This window comes from Cercospora kikuchii (genome assembly GCF_019650295.1).
Source record: "Cercospora kikuchii DNA, contig_00002, whole genome shotgun sequence".
In the NCBI taxonomy this organism is placed as follows: Eukaryota; Fungi; Ascomycota; class Dothideomycetes; order Mycosphaerellales; family Mycosphaerellaceae; genus Cercospora; species Cercospora kikuchii.
In genome coordinates, this window is record NW_025408583.1 from 4,965,581 (window position 1) to 4,986,434 (window position 20,854).

Genomic DNA, 20,854 nt, shown 5'->3' on the forward strand with positions numbered 1-20,854 from the left:
CGTCGCATGCGCAACACAGTAACAGCTCTGCCAGCCCGTGGCTCTGCCGCAGCCTTTTACCCAATCTTCACAGCCTCAGTGCGACACGCACGCCCCGTGTCTTGGGGAACAGATGGAGCTTGCTTTGTTGACGTGCCCAGACGCGCCAATAGTGGCGGAGGCAGAGACTCAGTTGTACCAGTGGGGACACGCATGGTGTGATTGGTCGGATAGCGAGGTCTCACAGGCACCGACTCCTGTTTTGCCGTTGGACGTTTGCTGCTGCTCCGCGGACACGAACATGAACAGGAGGAGAAGATGTCGATGTGCATTCGACACGTTTCAGACGACCGCAGCAGCAAGCAGGTTGGCAGTTCCGTCTTGGCGATTCCTGGTTGATTGTGATGAAAGTGACAGAAGTCTCGACCCTCGCCCGCTGTCTGTAACGGCAGCGAGGCAGCGAAGCCTGGTCTAAACTGCACGCCTGCGCTTATGACGATGTTGGACTGGGCATGCTTGTCGCAGGCATGGGAGAGCACATTGCTGATGTTTTCATCAGCCATTGCTACCATTGAACGCGACTCGATCTCTGGGGAATGATCTGTCGCCTTGCATCCTCATTCTGCGTGCGATGTGTAAGCTGCTGAACGCGCGACAGAACCAGAAATTGGAGACGCACGCGAACCTCAGACAGAAGCTCAACCGGAAGTCTCGGGAGCCTCAGGAGCACATCGACAGAGAACCTAAGCGTGTACAGCGCACACAGATGTGTATAGACGCACGAATGCACCACCGGTCGATACGTGGAGCACTACCTCGAGCGCTTTGCGCCCCAGTTTTGCATTACCTTGCCATTGGAAGCTCTACCGGCACACTTTCTCGTCTTCATTCGATCATGAGTTCATCCAAGCCTCCAATCGTCAGGTCCTCTTAACGGACGGTCACCGGGTTCAGTCTCCATCAGGTACTCCCGAATCGGGTGACGCGTGTGCCCAGGTGGCAGTGGAAGCCCATACAGCCACTCCGTATACGGAGGACCCCAGAAAACCGTTGTCCTCACGATGTGAAGGAGGAGTTTTGGAAAGTTGATGCTCTCATAGTCCTTTGCCAGAAGAGTGACAGTGATAGGCTCATATTCTCCAAGCATACAGTATTCTTGCAAGATGTTGAGCTTCGCTCGACAGTAAGGATGAACTTATTTGGACGTTGCTGGAGTCTTCTCCCTTAAGTCTTCGAGAGTCTCGGCGTAGGCGCGCGTGCGTGTCTCCCATTTTGCAGGGAAGTTGGACCAGATCCAGGGTATTAAGTAGCAACATCCTTCTAGTGTATCAGCATTTTGGATGCCGTGAAGCTAGCCAGTGGAACAGAGTCATTCACGTACCAATACCGCTGCCGCAAATCGAATTTGAATTGTCCCATCGAGTCGACGTATAGTAATTATAATCGTCACGCAGGAGATAATTCAGGAATGCGTTCACGGACTCAAGTTCGTAATCATCGCCTTGGGTGGGCATGAAGAACTTCAGGAATGCGCTGCGCTTCGAATGAACAAAAGCCTTTTCTGTGCAGTCCGCTTTTGCATTTGGGCCAGGAGGCTCATTGGAAGCAAGCTGGAACTGGACAGCGAGTATTCCCCAGTCGGCCAATTCCTCTAGATCGGCAGCCCACTCAGACATCTCAGCACAGCACTATCCGATCGTGAGTGTTCGGTGGAACGTTGCGCAGCTCACATCTGGAATGTCCGACGGAGGCAAGAGACGTATAGGTGCACTTACTGGCTTGTCACAGTAAGGAGCCTCTGCAAGCTCGCCGCGTATATATTCTCGTTGTAATGCATCAAGTCCTCCCAGTCGAAGCCGTCCTTGAATCCTGGTATTGTGGGCCGGAAAGGCGTTCCCCTATCGAGTCTGCATCGCTCGCGGCCATTGGGTTATTTGCCAGTAAGCTCTCCGGGTTCGCGTCGCTCATGGCGGCGTCGTTTATGGCGGTGTCGCTTCCGGAGTCTGCGTCGCTCATGGCGGTGTCGCCAACGGCGTTGTCGTTCATGACTGCGAAAAAGTATGCTTGTCGATGTTGCTCTCGCGGAGCCGAGAGCATTCCACAGAGACGACGCTGGAGGCCAGGTAGGTCTTGTCCTTCGATGTGCGTCCGCGCAGGCGCCGATGCAAGAGCACCTCGCGTGAATATGGCAACAGCGTGTGAGCGTCTCCAGGAAGGCGGACTCGTTCCAGGCAAGCATTGGAGAAGTGGCCCAGAGCGTCAATTCAGTGGATTCGTGAAGCGTGACTGTATCTCATATCTCATTCGGCGCCTGTCCGACGAAGGCTTGCTCAGTCCGATAGAGACCGGCCCAGCACCTCACTTCACTGACCCCGTGTAGCGTCATGTGGTAGTGTTCAGTATCTCCAGGAACCAGCGGGAAATACGAATTTGCGGCCGCTATCCAAATGCTCCAAACGCAGTTTCGCCAGAGCGCCTTCGCTAATATCACAAATCCCTATTCATGGTCGGCCATGCACGCCTCTTTCTTAGCGCACCTCGATCTGCCTCAAAAGAGCACCGACGATTCTCCTAGCCCTTCGCCATCTGTTGCTCAGTACCAATTCCCGCGACCTCTCCCACCTCCAGCCGGAATGCCTTGCTCCCTCATAATCCTCGCCACCCGCTCTTGCTCACTCCAATGCGCGTACTCTCCCTTCCACACGCCCCACCAGTACCCAAGATCTTCCGCAACCCCCGCAGGACCTCTCGTGTACATCCACAATGCCAGCCCCATCAGCCCACCATAGAAGACCACGCCCTTGATGAATCTGAACCACCACAAGACCGTGCCCACTATCATGTTCAGGATCTTGAGACTGATGAAGATGATGACCAAGAGGAGCGCAACTGTCGCGAGGTCGGGTTTCGTGGACACGCTATCGATTGCTGCGTTCAGGACTGGTCTAAAGAGCGAGGTGGCTTGGTTGAAGTAGAAGTAGAGTGAGCGGATGTAGGACCAGTATGTTGGGTTCGAAGCGAAGACGGGGATCTGTTGGCGAAGGCCTTCGGGAAGGTTGTGGCCATGTTGTTCGTAGAGGTAGTTCGCCCAATCTACAGACAGTACTTAGCATGAAGTGGTGCGAAGTTGGAAGAGCCGGCTGCTTACCTTGGACGTTCTCCATCTTTGCGGCGTTGTCCAAATGTCACTCGACTGGCTTGCTGCGACGAGACGCTCCAGCGGGTGACTTGATTCAGTTGCGGTGTAAGTTGCAAGCTGTTTGTCTTGAGAGTCTGCCGAATTGAAAGCTCAAGTGGGTCGCGTCTCGTGACGCGACGTCGCGCATGTGAATCGGCCAATTTCCTTCCGGCTCCGTTTGCTCCATCAACGCAACATGTCCAGTCATTATATCGGTCAGCGTTTGAGCTTGAAAGGTCAGCTCTGCACTGTGCAATTCGTTGGTGCAGTCCAGAACAAGTCCGGAGAGTGGCTCGGAGTTGAGTGGGACGATACCGCTCGCGGCAAGCACAATGGAACACACGAAGGTGTGAAATATTTTGAATGTAAGTCCAGCTAAGATCTCGAGACTAGAGCAGATGCGAACAAAATGGCACTGTCTCTATCTCGAAGGCCGGAACAGTCTTCCTTAGCTCACATCAGGCAGAAGCAACTCACCCACAACCGCTTCGTTTCTCAGGCCAAATCAGCCATGGGACAAATCGAGGACTTTCTATCAAGCACTGCACGAGAAGTACATGTCTGATGATGCCTCGAATCTTGGAGCGACTGTCTACTTCTCCACCAAGCAAGCTGAGGAAGTCGGCTTCCAGAAATTTGCGAAACGACAAGCTGCTCTTCAAGGTATCCACGTGTTGATCCTTGATCGCATGCGCATTCGGCACGTTTCCAAGAACGAAGATGATGCGATCAGGGAGACCTGCAAAGACATCACTGAGCTTGCTCTCAGCAGCAACCTGTTCGAGAGTCTCGATGAAATACTAAATCTCATCGCATTACTTCCGAAATTGTCGCATTTGATACTGGACGGAAACAGATTCAGAGTGGACACTGGCAGCGGTGCAGGGGATTTCCCTCGCGTCTCATCGCTGAGCTTATCAAACACCTTACTGCATCAAAGTGGCGAGCTCTTAGCTCCGACCGTGGTACGTCACTTCTCGCGGATGAAGACGCTCACGATAGCCAACGACGAGCTCCAAGATACTGTATCACTCTCGCCCGCAGACCTGCCTGATACCCTTATATCGCTGGATCTCGCAAACAACAATTTCACAGCTCTCACTGATCTCCGAGAACTCGACTCACGTACACATTTGGCAAAGCTAAACCTGGAGAAATGCCAAATCAAAAGTAGAGGACAAATCGAGAGTCCCATCAGCAGCTCAGTGGTGGAAGTCGATCTGGCTCACAATGCAATCAATTCCTGGGGCGTGATTGACGCTCTGCCGAGCGCATTTCCCGCGATGAAGCAGCTTCGCACGACCGGCAATCCAATCTATAAAGATATAAAGTCGGCCACGGGAAAGCCATTGATGGCAGAAGACGGTTACATGCTCACGATCGCGCGACTTCCTCAGCTCGAAATGCTTAATTACAGCAAGATTACCGAGAAGGAGAGATTGAACGCTGAGAAGTACTATCTGAACGAGATCACGGCGGAGCTAGCAGGCACAGCTCCAGAAAAGCGGGCGGAAGTATTGAGAAGACATTCGAGATGGAATGCGCTATGTGAAGAATATGGCGAGCCTTCGATACCAGGTAGGTGCACGATGTTTCCCTCGTTTCAATCTCGAAGAGAAGACCGTGCTGATGTACTGCAGACCAGCCCAAAGCAGACTCAATCGATCCACGAAGTTTAGCTGCTAGACTTGTGGACGTCACTTTCGTCATCACAGATCACTCAGACTGGCAGGTCAAGATACCAAAGTCTTTCAATATTTACTCTGTCCCCGGCATGGTTGGCAAGAAGCTCAGTGTCATGCCCCTGGAATTGCGGTTGATCTGGGAGACTGGTGAACGAGATCCGATCGGCCTCAATCAAGATCAAACCGGCATTGAAGAGTGGGATTCAGATGAAGAAGGAGACGGCGATGATATCAAGATTGGTGAAAGCTCAGCGGCAAGAGAAGTGGAATTGGTCGCGGGTACCCGGACTCTCGGAACGTACATCGAAGGACGCGAGGCGCGTGTGAGAGTTGAGCGGAAGTCATGACAGTCTTGGGCGTAATGTCTACAATGGTGCTATGCAAGTCACCTTCTCCAGCAATTTCGAACATTGCCCTCGCACAATCTACACAGCAAGCTGCTCCCTCTCAGCACTACACGTCTGCTGCCACTGCTTGACCAACTTCCGCCTATAAGGCCACGAATCCAGCATACTCTGACTATCCCAAGTCTCAATCTCCATCGCCATCGTATCGTTCAGTACAAACACTTCTTCTGGCTCATTCGGACTCTGATCAGGCGTCTCAAATTCACTCGCCTCAGCACCGCCCTCCAACCACTCCAGAACCTTTGGATTCGCAGAAGTCGATGGAACCCTTGGTCCAGCCTTGGAGCTCAGATCGCTTCCGGATCCACATCTGCCATCTGAGACATGATTCGGGTATATTCCTGACCAGTACTCATCAGGAGCGACGGATATGATGTCCACGTCCGCTTCGATGGCAGCTTTTCTTGCGGAGCGAAGATCATCTTCTGCTTCGACAAGTTCGTGAGTGATTTCGTGGTTTCGGACGAACCATCTTTTATCAAAAGCTTCTTTGTCGACGTCGATGGGTTCGAGACCCTCGTGGACTCGCGCGCGATTGAATTCTTTTTCCTGCCATTGGTTGTATTCTTTGAAGTGGAATTCTTTTTGTGCAATGTTGAGTCTGTCGCCGGCGGCGCGGAGTTGTTGGCGTCGCTCTTGGATGAACTGCTCCTCGGGCGTCGGCGTGGGAGGTCTGTGCATGAGGGTATTTCGCGATGTGTCGAGGGGTGGTGGAGGAGTTGTTGCGTCGTCGTCGTCGTTCAGTTTCCGTCGCTTGGCATGGTGCTTCTGATATTGTTCTCGGAGATCGAACCGCTCTACTGGCAGTTCTTCGTTTGAATCTTCCTCGAGTAGTACCCCAACGACATAAGCATCTTCCAGATATACCAGCACGGCAGCGTTGGCTTCTCGCAACAACTCGGCTTGCCAATCGAGTTTCATCTTGAGCTCATCCTCTTGCGGCTTGATATACTCTTCCATGTCTTGCAAGATCTCGAGCTCCCCTTGGAGCTTAGCAGCTTCCGTCTCATCGGGTTTCTCGTCATAATCTGCATCACCTCTGATCTTGAATTTGTGGTTCCCAATTTCACGTTGTAGAGTGAAGCGCCATCGTCTGAGTTCCCTCAACTGCTCAGTGATCTGTGACTCAATCTTCGCATATCTACGCTGCATTCTCACGGCGTGCTTGATCTTCTGTGACATGTCGCATGGTACAAGCAACGAGGCTGACTCTTTGACTCCATCATGTGCTACGATATAACGACATGGTCCGCCAGTATAGTCTTCTTCCAGCTCTTCAGGCATGAATTCGACATATTTCTGTTGGCGAAGCGCTTGCTCGGCAGCGAATACGTCTTCCTCAGTTACGGCATCGTTGTATTGAGACATCTCGTCGCTTCCTTCCTGGCCCTCCATTGGCTGTGGCGGGTATTCTTGCGTCTCCAAATCACCGGCAGGTTGTTCCTCGTAAACAACCCCTTCGATGACAGCTGCTGGCTCTCCCGGATGTCTCTCTTCAGGAATCTGAGGAATGAGTGTTGCCTCTGATGGGTGCTCATGCCCAGATTCCTCAACTCGAATGCCCTCATCCTCCTTCGATGGCTCATCGACATTTTTGGCTGGCCCAGAAGAAGTCGCGACCTGCGGAGTGTTTCTGAGGAAGCGAGGAAGAAGATCACTCTTGATGAATCGGTCTTGTATCCTGTGCGCTATTCCGGCTAGGTCCTCGATAGCCATGATCGCAGATTTCCAACGTCCTGGTTTGGTCACCTTGTGTTGCTTCTTCGGCAATGCAGAGCGCGGAGAGCCATGCTTTAATGAGCAGTGCTTGATCCTGGAGCTTCCCATGACGAGAGGTCTCAACTGTCTTAGAGAATTGCAGTCCGGTCTTGGACAAAGCGCCCGAAACAGCAGCGAATACTGCCTTTGTATTGTCCACTGCGGTCGAAATTGCCGGTCTCGCTTTCTTTATTCACTGTGGCTTACGAAATTTCATCTGCCGGATGCAATGGAGCATACTGCACCACATAAGCAAGTGTGTTCGTGAGTACCACAACTCATTCACGATTGCGCGCTCCATGCTGGCCGTCTTCACTGCTCGGATCTGATATTTCCAGGAAAGTATATATACCCCTTCGCGCCCCTAACCGTATGGGACACAAAGTCATCAGCAGAGCAATAGACACTGCGGAAGAACACTGACACCGACCGATCTCACAACTTGGAACTCACACCTCAATCCGATACTCACACAACAAGATGCGTCTTCCAGTCGCGACACCAGCCGGCGCCGTTCCGAAGACAGCGTTGGTAACGGGTTCCAAGATGAACTATGCGGCGGTCACGAGGTCCAAGGTCCAGTTTGCTCCCTCACCCGTAGCATCGTCACCTGGCCCAACGCCTACCATGCAGAACATGGCTGGGCGCAAAGCTCCCTCTCAAGTCAACCAACAGCCGTCTGTGATGGGGGGCATTGCACAAGGCGTCGCCGGCGTCAACATGTCTGCCCGTGCTTGCCCATCTTTGGCTCCAGCACCCTCTTACGCGAGCGTCCAGACCCGTTTCGCACTGTCTCAGCATCCGAATGAAATAAGAGTCTCACCGGACAATATGCATCCGAGAAAGAACAGAGGCTGGTTCGACAACGGGGTCTGCGTATTGTCGCCATACCATCGAGGCACTTTCAAGCAAGGTGATGTGGTTTCGGTCCCGTTCCATGTCGCCAATACAAACCCGAACGTCGACAAGCATCAGAAGGAGCTCCAGCTCACTGGTCATGGTCCCGTGTACACAAAGCGCCGGATGTTCATTGTGCTTTATAAGACAGCGGAGGCGATGTTCTGCTTGCCCTTGTACTCCTGGCAGCAGACCGGCATCGAAAAGAAAGACACCGGCAGGGGTTCGCTGGATGATTATGTCTGCGTTTTCAACTACCAGGACCGAGAAGCTTTCAGCAATAAAGGCAGGACAACCGGTCCCCACAGACCGCTCCTCTTTGTCCACCGGCATAGCGACAGTCCTGGTCTTACCGAGTCCACTACATGCTGCTTGGCCAGCGGACAGATGATAGGGTACAACGAGGACATCGGAAAAGTCGGCCGAATCACGAAAAGCAGCTATAACGTGATGTCGCGTGCCTGGGAGGACAGATTGGGCCACCACCGGAGTGAGGTAGATTCGTTCCCCGTTGAGGGTGAGCAAGATCCTCGCTTCATCAAGCTGAATGCTCCACCGTCGCGAATTGGAGGTCAGTCGCAGGCACCTTCGCGCCGCTCGCAGGCTCCCTACCACTCCCAGGCTCCATCGGGCTACTCACATGGCCCCTCGCGTCCTTACTCATATGCACCTTATCCTCAACCATATGCAGCTTCAAGCGGCAGCAGGACTGGTAGCCAATACAGTAGAGGCAAAGCAGACCATTGGTCACCTGGTCATCCTTAGTTAACTTCGTCGATAGCTCCAATGCAACCAAAGTTCACGAGACGCATTGCCTTGTGCCGGAAGGAGTTCATTCAATGCAGCTTAGGCCTTTTGCGCGAGTGTCGTCGTGCTAGCGATGAGGTCCGTCACTTAATTGAAGTCCGGACAAGGTTCCGGGTAAATTTTTGCTCCTGAGAAGGACAAGATGATCTTGAAGCATTGGGTTCATGGAGAGCCCCAGTCCTAGCCGCGCGACTTGATATGGTACTGTGGAATTGATGTCGATGTCGATGGAAAGTGTTCGGGCTGAGCGAGAAGGAGAAGGTGCTTCGCTCACGCCAAGATCTCTTCGCGATCCGAGCGCCACCACATTCTCACGACCATGGCCAGCCGACTTTGCTTTCTCACGTCCGAAAAGCGAAAGACTTTCAAGTCATCTCTCGAGACCTCAGCAGTGCTTCAATTGCTTCCTTCTAGCTACAACAAGCCACAGTATGACTCTAAAGCACAATGACCGCCGCCCAGCTCCCTCGCATAGCCTCTCGCTTTCCGTACATCAAGTTTCCACCACTCACGACCCACACGTACCTCCAACCACGCGAAACCACTGCAGCACAACCTGCATCATCGCTCAAGTCCGCTCTATAAGCCCTTCTCCAAAAACGAGAGATTAACGCCCCGAACTGCCATTATAGGTAGGAGCTTGCCTCGCGCAGTAGTGTATGTCGCATTGCCCAATGACTTTTCGAAACAAGCGAAGTGATCGGCCGCCAAGCAGGAACGGGCTGCTGCGAGCAGAAGCTGAAGTGGTACCACGTTCACGCGGAGTTGATCAAGATAGGATAGATTGTGAACGTGGTTTGCGGGCACGATGTAACCATGTTGATCTCTGCTATGGTGGTTTGAAGAAGAAAGGAAGGTGGGTGATGGTGAGGGAGGTATACATATATAAGGAAGCGTGTGTTCGATTGGCATGACTTACTTCCATTCAGCATAAGCACTTACCCAGCATATTGTCAAGATGTTCTCAAACACGATCCTGTCAGCAGCTCTCCTGCTCGCCAGCACGGCGTCAGCACAGTACCAGTATGGCACTTGCACAGCCAATGGACAAAATGGTGTCTGTATCTCCACATCCGAATGCAGCGGGACTTCCACAGCCGGCGCATGCCCAGGTCCATCGAACATTCAATGCTGCACATATGGCCGCTGCTCTCGAAGCGGCGTGAGCGGAACCTGCGAGTCGGCATCGACATGCACAGGAAGCAGGTAAGAAGCCGCGTCGACAGCGCAACCAAGAATACATCTGACGAAGCACCGAACAGATATACCGGCTTGTGCTCCGGACCCTCAGACATCCAATGCTGCATCCGAAGCAGTGGCGGTGGAGGTGGCGGCAACTGCCCACCTTCAGCGCAACCCAACATCATTGACTTCATCAAGTCATTCGAAGGCTTCCGAGGCAGCCCATACCAAGACGTCGCAGGTCTTTGGACAGTCGGATATGGTCATCTTTGCTCTCAGTCAACTCGCTGCCGAGAATTGGGCTATTCGTACCCAATCTCTGAAACTCAAGGCGAGCAACTTCTGGCACGCGACGTGAGGCAATTCGAAGTTTGTATTGGACAACAGGTCGGTGGTGTTCGACTCAACGCAAACCAGTATGGTGCGCTGGTCTCTTGGGCGTTCAACGTTGGATGCGGGAATACTGCATCTTCGACATTGGTGAAGAGGTTGAATGCTGGAGAGAATCCAAACACAGTTGCTGCGGAGGAGTTGCCGAAGTGGAATAAGGCTGGTGGACAGCCTGTCGCTGGGTTGACGAGACGTCGTGCGGAGGAGGTTCAATTGTTCCAAACGGCCACCAGCAACGGCGCCCTGCCATGCTAGATGAGGATAGCATTAGCAAATAACGACAATCTTGATCGAATAACCTGTTTCACTATCAGGCCCTGTGCGATGTCGCCAGGCAACAACGTTGAGATCGTGATGATGTTCGACGTTGAATTGCCATGTGCATGAATTGTGCAAGATTCCAGACCTGTCATGCTGTCGTGTTAAGCAAGTGGAGCATGGGAGAGAGTCGGAGTAACCACGGAATAGCATCACTGTGACGCGAATCTGTCTCGCACGACGGGTAAACAACAAGAAGTGTGCAGGTGTCGTAGGAAATGTGTCTGCTGATAGAGAATCCCTCGCTATGCCGGCCAATAAGTGGAGCTCTATGATGGAACAGGTTGTGCAATCTCCAAAGCTGTTGTCCAAGTTTTGTACGTGTGCCCGCATTCTGACGTAGCGCAATGTGTATGCGCTGCGAACGTATGCAATGAGTACGTGCAGTGCAGTATTGAGGGGTGATGCCATAGGAGGAACTACTGCCCCGCTGTGATACGTGAGGCCGTTTGTGCTCCAGGTGGTGGCATATAAGAGAGTGCTGCCACAGAAGAACGTTCAACTTCCAGATAACCTCGAAGCAAATCAACCCAAATCAACGAACAACTACAAATCACATCAACAGCCAAAATGTCCGACAGCTTGTGAGTAGCTTCCTTGACCAGCTCCGGGAACGAGTGCTGACAGTTGCTAGGCGCCAGTCCAACACCGACAAGGCAGCTTCTGCCTTGAAGCCAGACAGCCAGAAGTCCACCACAGAGCAACTTGGTGACAAGGCCAAGGGCGCTGGCGACTCCATCGCAGGCAAGGCTCAGCCAGGTGAGTCATCAAATCCCGTGTCCATTAAGGATAGACGTTCTGACATGTCCATGCAGAGGAGGAGAAGTCCGCCACGCAGAAGGCAACTGACAGTGTTTCGTCGGCCGGCGAGAGCGTCAAGGACACTCTTGGACTGGGAGACAGTGAGTTGCTCGTCGAGAACACCGCCTCTTGAACAATGCTAATGCGTCTTGCAGAGAAGCAGTAGAGCAATAGCTTTGATCGTGTCTCCTCTCTTCCATGCAGATGAGGAAGACTTATTTGGACCCACAGCACCTTGTATCTGAGATACCATTGATCAAGTCATGAGTTATGCCGTACCATAGTGCCGCAATGATTTTGTAGCTACTACAATGCTCTTGCCGATTTCATCCGCATTTCGTCCTCTTGGCTTCTCTTGCTCATGAACATGGGAACATGCTGCCTCTCATGAATTATGACGGGACGCGGTCGATGAGATGCTGTCGCGACGGCATCTGGCGTATCGTGCGTTGGGACAAAAAGTGTTCCTGGTCAGGACCTGAGTCCTGTCCTGTTCAGGATCTAGGAAGGAGAGTTCATGCCTCAGGCTCCACATCCGACGGGTGAGCTCATGATCGACAGTGCCGGAAAATAAATGTTCAGGACGAGCCTCCGAAGACGTCCGATGTTCTGAGCCCATCGCGGACCATTGGGACAGTCGTCAGCTCTTGATCGTCACGCCTGCATCTGCCGTTCCATTTCTTCTTCTTGCGCATTCTCCATCATGTTTCGTACAGCGTTCCCGCGTGCAGTCGCAGAGGTCCGACTCTCCAAAGCACTACCAGCGAAGCTCCCCACTAGAAGCTTGACAGCTCGACCGCTCGGTGCATCCAGCAACACCACCTCCGCTCTCCCACGATCGATACGAACTTTCGCCAGCACCGCCAGAATGGGTAGAATAGAAAGCGATGCCTTCGGCGAGCTCGAAGTGCCCGATGACAAGTACTGGGGAGCGCAGACGCAGCGCTCGCTCGGGAACTTCAATATCAACCAGCCACAGGATCGCATGCCACCACCGATTGTGCGCGCGTTCGGTGTGCTGAAGGGTGCTGCGGCGACGGTGAACATGAAATTTGGATTGGATCCCAAGCTTGGAAAGGCTATTCAGCAGGCAGCCAGCGAGGTCGCATCGCTGAAGCTAGTGGACCACTTTCCACTGGTTGTATGGCAGACTGGATCAGGCACACAATCAAACATGAACGCGAACGAAGTCATTTCGAACCGCGCAATCGAGATCCTGGGCGGTAAGATGGGCAGCAAGAAGCCTGTCCACCCTAACGACCATGTCAACATGTCCGCCTCCTCCAACGATACATTCCCTACAGTTATGCACATTGCCGCAGTTCTTGACTTCGAAGAATCTCTCCTGCCAGCCCTGAAGAACCTGAAAGAAGCAATGAAGCACAAGGCCGCACAATTCGAAAACATCATCAAGATTGGACGAACACACTTGCAAGATGCCACTCCTTTGACCCTCGGCCAGGAGTTCTCCGGCTATGTCACCCAGCTCGAATACGGCATTGAGCGCGTAGAATCCGCCCTCCCACGTCTCCGACTCCTTGCGCAAGGAGGAACCGCAGTTGGCACCGGCCTCAACACCTTCGAAGGCTTCGCTGAAGACATCGCCACCGAAGTAACCAACCTCACCGGCCACCAATTCTACACCGCCCCCAACAAATTCGAAGCCCTCGCCGCCCACGACGCCATAGTCGAAGCCCACGGCCACCTCAACACCCTCGCCACCTCCCTCTACAAAATCGCCCAAGACATCCGCTTCCTGGGCTCCGGCCCCCGCTGCGGTCTAGGAGAACTCAACCTCCCCGAGAACGAACCCGGCTCCTCCATCATGCCCGGAAAAGTCAACCCCACCCAATGCGAATCCCTCACCATGATCTGCTGCCAAGTCTTCGGCAACCAAGCCGCCACAACATTCGCAGGCTCACAAGGAAACTTCGAACTCAACGTCTTCAAACCCGTCATGATCCGTAACCTCCTCCATTCTTCCCGCCTTTTGGCCGATGGAATGAACAGTTTCCGCGAGAACTTGGTTCTTGGTCTCGAAGCCAACGAGGAACGTATTGCGACGATTATGAAGGAGAGTTTGATGTTGGTGACATGTTTGAACCCTGTGATTGGTTATGATATGGCATCCAAGGTTGCCAAGAATGCGCACAAGAAGGGAATTTCATTGAAGGAGAGTGCGATGGAATTGATGGCTTTGTCGGAGGAGAAGTTTGATGAGGTTGTCAGGCCTGAGCTTATGATTGCGCCAAAGGCGAAGAAATAGATAGATGCCATGCCATGTTTAGCAGGGAAAAATGTGCAGAAAAATGTGTACAATGAGATGATATTGATTCGATGAAAGTATTCTGTTGTACATTTTTTCAATTTTCACCTACTTCTCTTTGTTGAAGTCCCTCGATAGAGCGCTAAGCATAGGCTGGCAAGTGGTACGACGAAGAATTGTTGGTGGCAGGATATAGAACAACAACACGATGTCAGGAGAACGAGACTGAATGTAATGAACTTGATCTGCCATACCACTGCGTCTGTCTAACCCTAAGCCAACACATCGCATTCGCATCGCATCGCATTCGCATTCGCATACCCATCCATCCATCCCATTCATCCAATCCATACTGATGATAAGTCTATGCAATGATCCGGAACGCGCGAATAGAAACTCAAAGGCGAAGCGAAAATAAGTTTCAAAAAAGCAATCTGGGTATCGTCACCACTTTGGAACCAAACAAGTAAGAAGAAGAACAAGCAAGCCACAAGAAAGAAGTTTCCAATCCGCTATGCCGTTATTAATGCAGGTTGGTGGTGATGATGATGTTGATGATGAGTGATGCATGCAAGCTCAAAGCACGAAAGGTTCGTGTTCGCAATGGAGTCTCAACTGGTGCATGCAGGAGTGCAGAAAAGGGCATGGATGCAACGACGGCAAGCCCTCGATTTAGAAGTGCACAGCAGCAAGAAGCTGGAAGTGTCGTTCTGGTTGGATGATGCGGATGGTTGTCTTGTGAACGATGTGGTTTGAGAGGACCGCGGGCGGCCATCGCAGCAACGCCGTGTGATGATGTGGTTGCACAACCTTGATGCAGTGGTAAAAGTAGCGCCAACGCCGCGCCAGGGATAGATAATGCTGGCTTGACTGGTTAAGCCTCGAGCGGTGCAAGGATCTACAAGAAGTGTGAAGATGATGTTGTATTTTCGTCCTGACCAAGTTGTCGGGTGTAAGGTCACATCGATCATTTTCGGGTCAGGAGGTTTCATTGGTAACCGTAGTTCTGGGGCATACTGTTACCAGGAGTGGACCAGCCTTGCATGCCTGATTGTTGGCCTGGCCCAGATTGTGTCTGAGCTCCCATATACTGGCTCGGGTTCGGCTGATACATGCTTCGATTCATGCCTGCATAAGCAGAGTTCATCTGGCCGAGCTGTTGGGCATAACTCATGTTTTGGCCCGGCATCTGCGGCGGCGGCATTTGCGAGTGATGCTGCTGTTGCGGCTGTTGACCATAGCCAGACATATGTGATTGCCCCAGCGGCGAAGGCTGCGGCTGAGGAGGAGGCCACATCTGGTTCGACGGGTAGCCGGGGTAAGATGGAGTCTGCCTGTGTTGAGCTCCGACAGCCATAGAAGGCGAGCCATGATGGATTTGACCAGGTGCACCTCGATGCATTGTCTGAACAGGAGACGGCATTGCATTCTGCTGATTCTGGTAAGCCGAATATGCCTGAGGGATGTCCTGCCGCTGCTGCGCCACCGATTGTGGACTTTGTAGATTCTGCGGTGCCACGGTGCTTGCTCCAGCTTGCTCGGTCTGAGCCTCTGTCGTCTGCTGCTCGTGAGGACGCTCCCAGTAATTCGTCAGATAAGACGACCTGTGTTGGCGTTGCGCGGCCAATTGCTTATTGAAATCCGCTGCGCCCACGGCTTGCGTCATAATCTCCGCCGGTGCGCTCGATCTGGTGATATCCACGTAAGCTGGCCCTATAACTTCCTGCCTAGGCCGAAGAATGCCACCAGATGCACTTGGTCTGAGGTCCTCGCTCGGGAGGTGAATCATGGGCAACGGCGCCAGCGATACTTGTCCGAGACCTGGAGGTCCAGCTTCCATGCCGGCATTACTGTAGATGATTTCTCCTTGGGGAAGAGCGTTGAGGGCATTTGCATGACTTGCAGCCGCTTCTGCGGCAGCCAGCTCCCGAGCCCGAGCGGCTCCTGGGCGTTTCTCTCCAGCTGGGTCGTCCTCTGTGAAGCCTTGTTTTCTAGCCTTGGCCTCCCAGTAGTCGTCACGAACGCGGCGTCCACCTTCAATCAAGCGGCTGCCGAACTGCCTGAACATGGACCTAGCTGTGACGATGGCAATTTGCCGTGATCTGTAGGAGTATGGCAAGATCTCCTGGTGGATCAGATTGTCCTTCTCTGCTTGATTTGCAATGATCTTGTAGAGTGACCTGTTCTTGTTGAACAGCAAGTATGAGTCGCGGTATCCAAGCACGCGAGCGCATTCGGTGGCCAGCATGAAGAGCTTCTCCCCTCGATTGGGAACATTGAACGTCCGACATCTGTACTTGCGCTCTCCTAGAGGGTATCCGTCCTTGGACACTTTGGTTTCACCGGCCTCATCAATCTCTCGTGGTATGTACTCGTCACCCTCTGGGCCAAGCTGGTCTGTCGTGTGGTCTCTAACAGTGGGCAGGGCCTTAACCACAGGAGTTTTGGATATTGAGCCGGGAGTGGATCTGGTTGGCGACGCCTGAGTGGGAGATGCGTGCGATAACGACGACGTCCTCATGTGAGGCGTTTGCACCGGCTGATGACCGACGGCCATTGACATGTTGGGCGATGGTGCAGGACTTTGTTCCGACTTCAGTTTCCGTATCTTGTTGGTCTTGGCGTCATCTGGAAGCGGCGTGTCAGCGTGCTTGCCTCAGCTGTCATTCATGTGCGCACACAGAAGGTGCCACTTCACATGCGACTTCACCTGTCACACGCTGTGTATCTTTGCAAGTACATACCACCTTCTTGTTTCACTCCGGATGTGCCGTAGGAATCAGGTGTTCGACTACGCTTCTGCCCGCGTGGGCTCGCTGTCGTCAAGAGGTTGGAGGTGCTCGTGGCGTCTGCAAAGGGAGGAATGAGTTAGCATATCGTTCAAATGCCCAACCAGGTTGCGGAGCGCTGTCGAACGGCGGGGAAACGCGTCGCGTGGTGATGGAGTGGGCGGGAGACAGTGCTTACTGGGCGCATTCAAAGCTGCTGGATTGATGGTGCCCGAGTCTTCCATGTCAAGACCGGCGTGTAATGTAGATAATGCTTCAAAGCTCCGATGCGACACGGCCAGCATCACATCCCGCTACCTGGCATGGAGCACGCAGAGTCGGTACGGGCCCGTCGCACAGCAAACGCTGTATCTGGCGCAAGTGTCTCGAGGTGCGCGCCGGTGGCGGCGAGTCGATGGAGATACTCGGGGACTGGCGCGTATTGGCAACGGACAGCAGCGACGTGCCCTGGGAGTTCGCCCTCGCGCGCGCGCACTTGGGACAAGATGTGGATAATAGCTCTGCGACCAGGGACGGAGCGCAGCGCTGCACGATCCCAAACTTTGACGAGCGCGCAGATAAGCTTGCGGAAGGCTGGAGAAACCCTGTAGGCCGAGCGCGACGGCCAGGAGCAACAGCAAAGGTCGCGAGCGGTGGTGTTGAGGCGCTGTCGATGCAAGGTCGAGGCTGCACGCCGTGAGGGCTGATGGTTGTGATCCGCCGAGAAGCTCTGCAAGCGCGATCCACTTGCGCTGGGACGTGCGTTTGAGCGGCTGGATGACGCAGACGGCTCGCGAGTCGAACAACCCCACTAGGCTGCCCTTTTCACAGTCAGCTTCATCCTTCAATACTATCCATTTCCACGCTCATCGGCGACCGCGCGGTAAGCACCATAGTCGATTTCGACTGCTCGCGCAATGCACTGGACTGTTCGCAACGCAGAGCGATTGATCGGTCGCGGTGCTCTCCAGCCCGTGACCCGAATCAGCGCGTTTCTTCAGGCGGCCGCTGGGGTTACACGTGCGGGCCAGACGCTGGGCCCTCGACTGCAAGGGATACTCGCTGGGTCGGGAGGAGTGAGGAGCCAACGACCAGGCGCGCGATTGTTGGCGTGAGTCCAGAGCGATGGTGGAGGGAGGCTCGGGTTGGGTAAATGGAAAATGGCACTCACTTAGCAAATGCAGCGCGCCACGTCGAAGGCGGTCAGTTTCCAACAGAGTGAATGCGGTGCCGTGCTATACTCGCACGTCGTGATTCGTCGTGTGCAAGCTGCTCGGCCACGGCGTTGGTAGCGATTGTACAGAAGGTCGTGCAGAATTGCAGCGGGCACAGCGAGTCGCTCAGGCGCGATGCGCGCGATGCGTGTGTCGTGTTGTTCTTGCAGACGCCGTGCTCTGTTAGCATGAAGGCAGAGGAATGGGCGAGCAGAACAGGTGCGGTTGGCCGCTCGTCGATGGCCCGAGTGTCGTCTAGGTTGCTGCAAGACGAACCGTGATCGCCGAGCCGGTTTGCGTTTGCGGCTGAGCAGCGAGCAGCGTTCGCTTCTTTCTCTCCTCTGCTCCTACTGGCCGTCCAAGACAGTAATATCGTGAGAATGAATGCGGCCCTTCGTGGACGAGGGCACAACGGAAGGCAATGCACGCGAACTGCACAGGCACCCGCAGCAGCGAATGATCGAGGGAAAGTGGAGCACCGGTGGCTTATACTTGCACTGCTCACCACTCTGGCCGCCGCAAGTCACCCATCTGCGATCTGCCCGCGCGGGAGCGGGCGCTGCTGCATGATTGCTCACATATCGGACTAGACACAAGCGATCGCGCCGCTACTGGTGCAGCTTGATTTACCCAGTGCAGCTTCCATCGCGACCACGACGCGCCCCCGAAACGGCTTGGCTACCACGAAAGCTCCAAAGATAACCAGCCCATACTATCGCAGACAAAGCTCCGCCGCCGCTGCCACTATCGACTGAGACGAGAAGAGCAGCTGGCCAGGATGCCGCCAGCCAATAGCTGCGCACGCACGCCAACGAGGGGCCAGTGGCAGCTCATGCCCTCCCGCGCTTTGTCTCTCGCCACTTGCACTCGCTGCTGAGCATCTGTCGCCTCGAGGCCAGGCTGCGCTGCTCGCACGCTCCTCCGCAGAGTCAGCACATTGATTCATGCCAGTGACGCGCTGATTTGCCAGGTGACGTCCCTCTCCGGCAGCCACGGTGCTCAAACGGTGCATTCGTTAATGCAAATGCCCGTCTTGTCGTTCGCTTGGACGACGGTCATCCACATCCCACGCCTGCTGCACGCTGCACGCCCGATGTCCTCGGCACGAAGCTACACGCCTATACACGACTGTCCTTCGTCGCGCGTCCCGCACGGTGCCATGCCCGCCATGGAGATCTACGTGCTGGGGCGCGACGCGCGAGAGCATGTGCTTCGTGCCAAAGTCCGGTAACTCTCATCCTCACGCCCACTACCCTGAACTATAGTGATGAGCAACCAGGATTGCTTTCACGCGCACAAAAACACCTCGCTCGATGAGTGCCATCATTGGCTCCGTCTGGAATGCAAATGGCTGCATCTGCTCGGGTAGTTGCGCACGAACCGTGCGTCTTGCGAGCATGCACAGATATGCCCTGGCCATCTCTGCCTCGCGTCCAAGGTGAAGATCTGCTGTGGAGCGTAGACGGTCAGCTTGCATCTCTGGTTGCTCGCCCGCCCAGCCTTCTGCCTTTGCGGCCCGCAGCAGCATGGCAGCAGCAGGATGTCGCAGAGCCACAAGATCATGCACTGGATGAAACAGGGAATCGCAGACGTAACATGAAAACATCTGTGATCACACGACCGAACTGACTTTCGGCTTCCCTACCGAGCCCGACGAACCGCAACAGACCCATTTCACGGACGAACGACAGCGGACGGACGCGTTGCGCAATCGAGCGCTCATGCGCCCACAGCCTGTCTCAGTTGGGCATGCGAGGCTGAGAGGTGACGCCTCCAACGAGAATTGCCAACTCCGTCAGGCTCGTAATACGCCAATACTCCTTCTTCCGCCAACGATTGGATGGCTACCTCCCAATCCTGGTCGGTCCCAAGAGATGCGCTCCAAAGCACGCTATGTGCGGCCGACTCCACATCTGCCTGCATAATGGGCAAGGTGACCTCTCTATGGGCCAGGGTTCGGCCGGCTTTGAAAAAGCGATCACATGCATCTCCACAGGTACATTGTATCCTGCATCATCATTGCAAGTGGTATCGAATCACCACAGCCTGCGCCATTCACCGCCATGAATACGTGAACGAATGATGGCGTGCCCGATGCAACGACAACTGTTCGCCCCATTCATTCCGGGAGTGCGAGCGAGAAGCGTGAACCCAACGCGTGCAAAATGATAGGAAAAGCGAAAGCGCGCGGTCGACAGCTTACGAAAGTCAAAATAACGGGCCGTCCTTGCAGCTGCTCGTTCTATGGTCCTATCCCACGGGGTCTGGGAACAGCGTTCGAGGGTGCCGAGATAGCCGACCAACATATGCACCAGGTCAGCAAACAATCCGTGAGATTTTTGGAAATGACGATGTGGTTCAGGCTTGACAAGGGCAGCCCGCGGAAGACGTTCGTATCTCCGTTCCTCATGACTCCAAATAACTAGAAGGTGCAGAGCTACGGAAGTTACGTCCAAGCTGTCCGGGCTTCATGTCGAAGTCATGGAGGTCTCTAGCAGGCTAAATATGTCAGATGAGGCTTTTCCTAACGACCTTTGTGGAGGACACGTCCCGGGATTGGCCGCGCGTGGCCTGCTGATAGGATGGACATCACCGCACCGGCCCATTAGAGATCCATTGATTGATGATGCTTCGGGAGTAGACTCCGTGGTATGGCCCGCCACCTTGATTTGTCCTACGCCTCAACTTTACCATCTGGAAGTCCAAGAGTTTTAGTGATTGCCACGGGCCCTGGGGTCGATCTCTGGCTTGTTTCATATCGCCGACGCAAAGCTTCTGGGCTCAAAGTAGCTCGAAACCCAATGTGCAGGAGATATAGAACGCAGTACAAATCCGGGAAAACGAGTCATGGTCGCTGAAGCTGCCGCCGTGCAATTGTTTATTTTGCTGTCTCAAACAAGGGCGACCCCACGAATCTGTTCTCGGGCTCAGCACACAAGAAAGAGCAAGATCGGACGTCTCGATACGCGTTGTTCTGGAGGTGCTCGCAATTAGTGGGGCACGACTATGGATGCCCAACCTGTCCCTCCCCGATGCTACAGTCTCACTACCACAACTACTGTCAACATCGACACGAGGTCATCCACGCACTATACGGGTGGCAAAGCACCGTGTCACCTGCGATGGCGAAGTCTCGGAATCTGGCGGCAAAAACCAGGTATATGCACGCAGTGGCCTAGTGTCTTCTTGCAACTCCATATCGCA

The 20,854-nt window shown here is 54.0% G+C and overlaps 10 protein-coding genes across 11 annotated transcripts; 5 read left to right on the forward strand and 5 right to left on the reverse strand.

Annotated features, from left to right (window-relative positions):
• Nucleotides 1–929: 929 nt before the first annotated feature.
• On the reverse strand, nucleotides 930–1,655 carry CKM354_000419000 (uncharacterized protein; the record flags this gene model as incomplete). The annotated part of the gene is made up of 2 exons (XM_044799420.1): nucleotides 930–1,072; nucleotides 1,361–1,655. The coding sequence occupies 2 exons, from the start codon at nucleotides 1,653–1,655 to the stop codon at nucleotides 930–932; spliced, it is 438 nt and encodes a 145-aa protein (XP_044655355.1).
• Nucleotides 1,656–1,815: 160 nt separating this feature from the next.
• CKM354_000419100 (uncharacterized protein) lies at nucleotides 1,816–2,025 on the reverse strand (the record flags this gene model as incomplete). Its single annotated transcript, XM_044799421.1, has 1 exon — nucleotides 1,816–2,025. One exon carries the CDS (start codon nucleotides 2,023–2,025, stop codon nucleotides 1,816–1,818), a length of 210 nt encoding a protein of 69 aa, XP_044655356.1.
• Nucleotides 2,026–2,572: 547 nt separating this feature from the next.
• Nucleotides 2,573–3,143, reverse strand: CKM354_000419200 (uncharacterized protein; the record flags this gene model as incomplete). Its single annotated transcript, XM_044799422.1, has 2 exons — nucleotides 2,573–3,072; nucleotides 3,128–3,143. The coding sequence occupies 2 exons, from the start codon at nucleotides 3,141–3,143 to the stop codon at nucleotides 2,573–2,575; spliced, it is 516 nt and encodes a 171-aa protein (XP_044655357.1).
• Nucleotides 3,144–3,353: 210 nt separating this feature from the next.
• CKM354_000419300 (uncharacterized protein) lies at nucleotides 3,354–5,189 on the forward strand (the record flags this gene model as incomplete). 2 transcript variants are annotated; one of them, XM_044799424.1, is made up of 3 exons in its annotated part: nucleotides 3,354–3,526; nucleotides 3,624–4,735; nucleotides 4,798–5,189. In XM_044799424.1, the coding sequence occupies 3 exons, from the start codon at nucleotides 3,354–3,356 to the stop codon at nucleotides 5,187–5,189; spliced, it is 1,677 nt and encodes a 558-aa protein (XP_044655359.1). The 2 variants fall into 2 exon arrangements, with proteins under 2 accessions (XP_044655359.1, XP_044655358.1); XM_044799423.1 differs by having other exon boundaries at nucleotides 3,354–3,522; nucleotides 3,620–4,735.
• Nucleotides 5,190–5,267: 78 nt separating this feature from the next.
• On the reverse strand, nucleotides 5,268–6,965 carry CKM354_000419400 (uncharacterized protein; the record flags this gene model as incomplete). Its single annotated transcript, XM_044799425.1, has 1 exon — nucleotides 5,268–6,965. One exon carries the CDS (start codon nucleotides 6,963–6,965, stop codon nucleotides 5,268–5,270), a length of 1,698 nt encoding a protein of 565 aa, XP_044655360.1.
• Nucleotides 6,966–7,691: 726 nt separating this feature from the next.
• Nucleotides 7,692–8,669, forward strand: CKM354_000419500 (uncharacterized protein; the record flags this gene model as incomplete). The annotated part of the gene is made up of 1 exon (XM_044799426.1): nucleotides 7,692–8,669. The coding sequence occupies one exon, from the start codon at nucleotides 7,692–7,694 to the stop codon at nucleotides 8,667–8,669; it is 978 nt and encodes a 325-aa protein (XP_044655361.1).
• Nucleotides 8,670–9,754: 1,085 nt separating this feature from the next.
• On the forward strand, nucleotides 9,755–10,538 carry CKM354_000419600 (uncharacterized protein; the record flags this gene model as incomplete). The annotated part of the gene is made up of 2 exons (XM_044799427.1): nucleotides 9,755–9,873; nucleotides 9,974–10,538. The coding sequence occupies 2 exons, from the start codon at nucleotides 9,755–9,757 to the stop codon at nucleotides 10,536–10,538; spliced, it is 684 nt and encodes a 227-aa protein (XP_044655362.1).
• A 633-nt stretch (nucleotides 10,539–11,171) lies between these two features.
• CKM354_000419700 (uncharacterized protein) lies at nucleotides 11,172–11,535 on the forward strand (the record flags this gene model as incomplete). Its single annotated transcript, XM_044799428.1, has 3 exons — nucleotides 11,172–11,185; nucleotides 11,236–11,360; nucleotides 11,417–11,535. 3 exons carry the CDS (start codon nucleotides 11,172–11,174, stop codon nucleotides 11,533–11,535), a joined length of 258 nt encoding a protein of 85 aa, XP_044655363.1.
• Nucleotides 11,536–12,105: 570 nt separating this feature from the next.
• Nucleotides 12,106–13,668, forward strand: CKM354_000419800 (fumarase FUM1; the record flags this gene model as incomplete). Its single annotated transcript, XM_044799429.1, has 1 exon — nucleotides 12,106–13,668. The coding sequence occupies one exon, from the start codon at nucleotides 12,106–12,108 to the stop codon at nucleotides 13,666–13,668; it is 1,563 nt and encodes a 520-aa protein (XP_044655364.1).
• Nucleotides 13,669–14,656: 988 nt separating this feature from the next.
• CKM354_000419900 (uncharacterized protein) lies at nucleotides 14,657–16,741 on the reverse strand (the record flags this gene model as incomplete). Its single annotated transcript, XM_044799430.1, has 3 exons — nucleotides 14,657–16,296; nucleotides 16,413–16,517; nucleotides 16,636–16,741. The coding sequence occupies 3 exons, from the start codon at nucleotides 16,739–16,741 to the stop codon at nucleotides 14,657–14,659; spliced, it is 1,851 nt and encodes a 616-aa protein (XP_044655365.1).
• Between the last annotated feature and the right edge of the window lie 4,113 nt (nucleotides 16,742–20,854).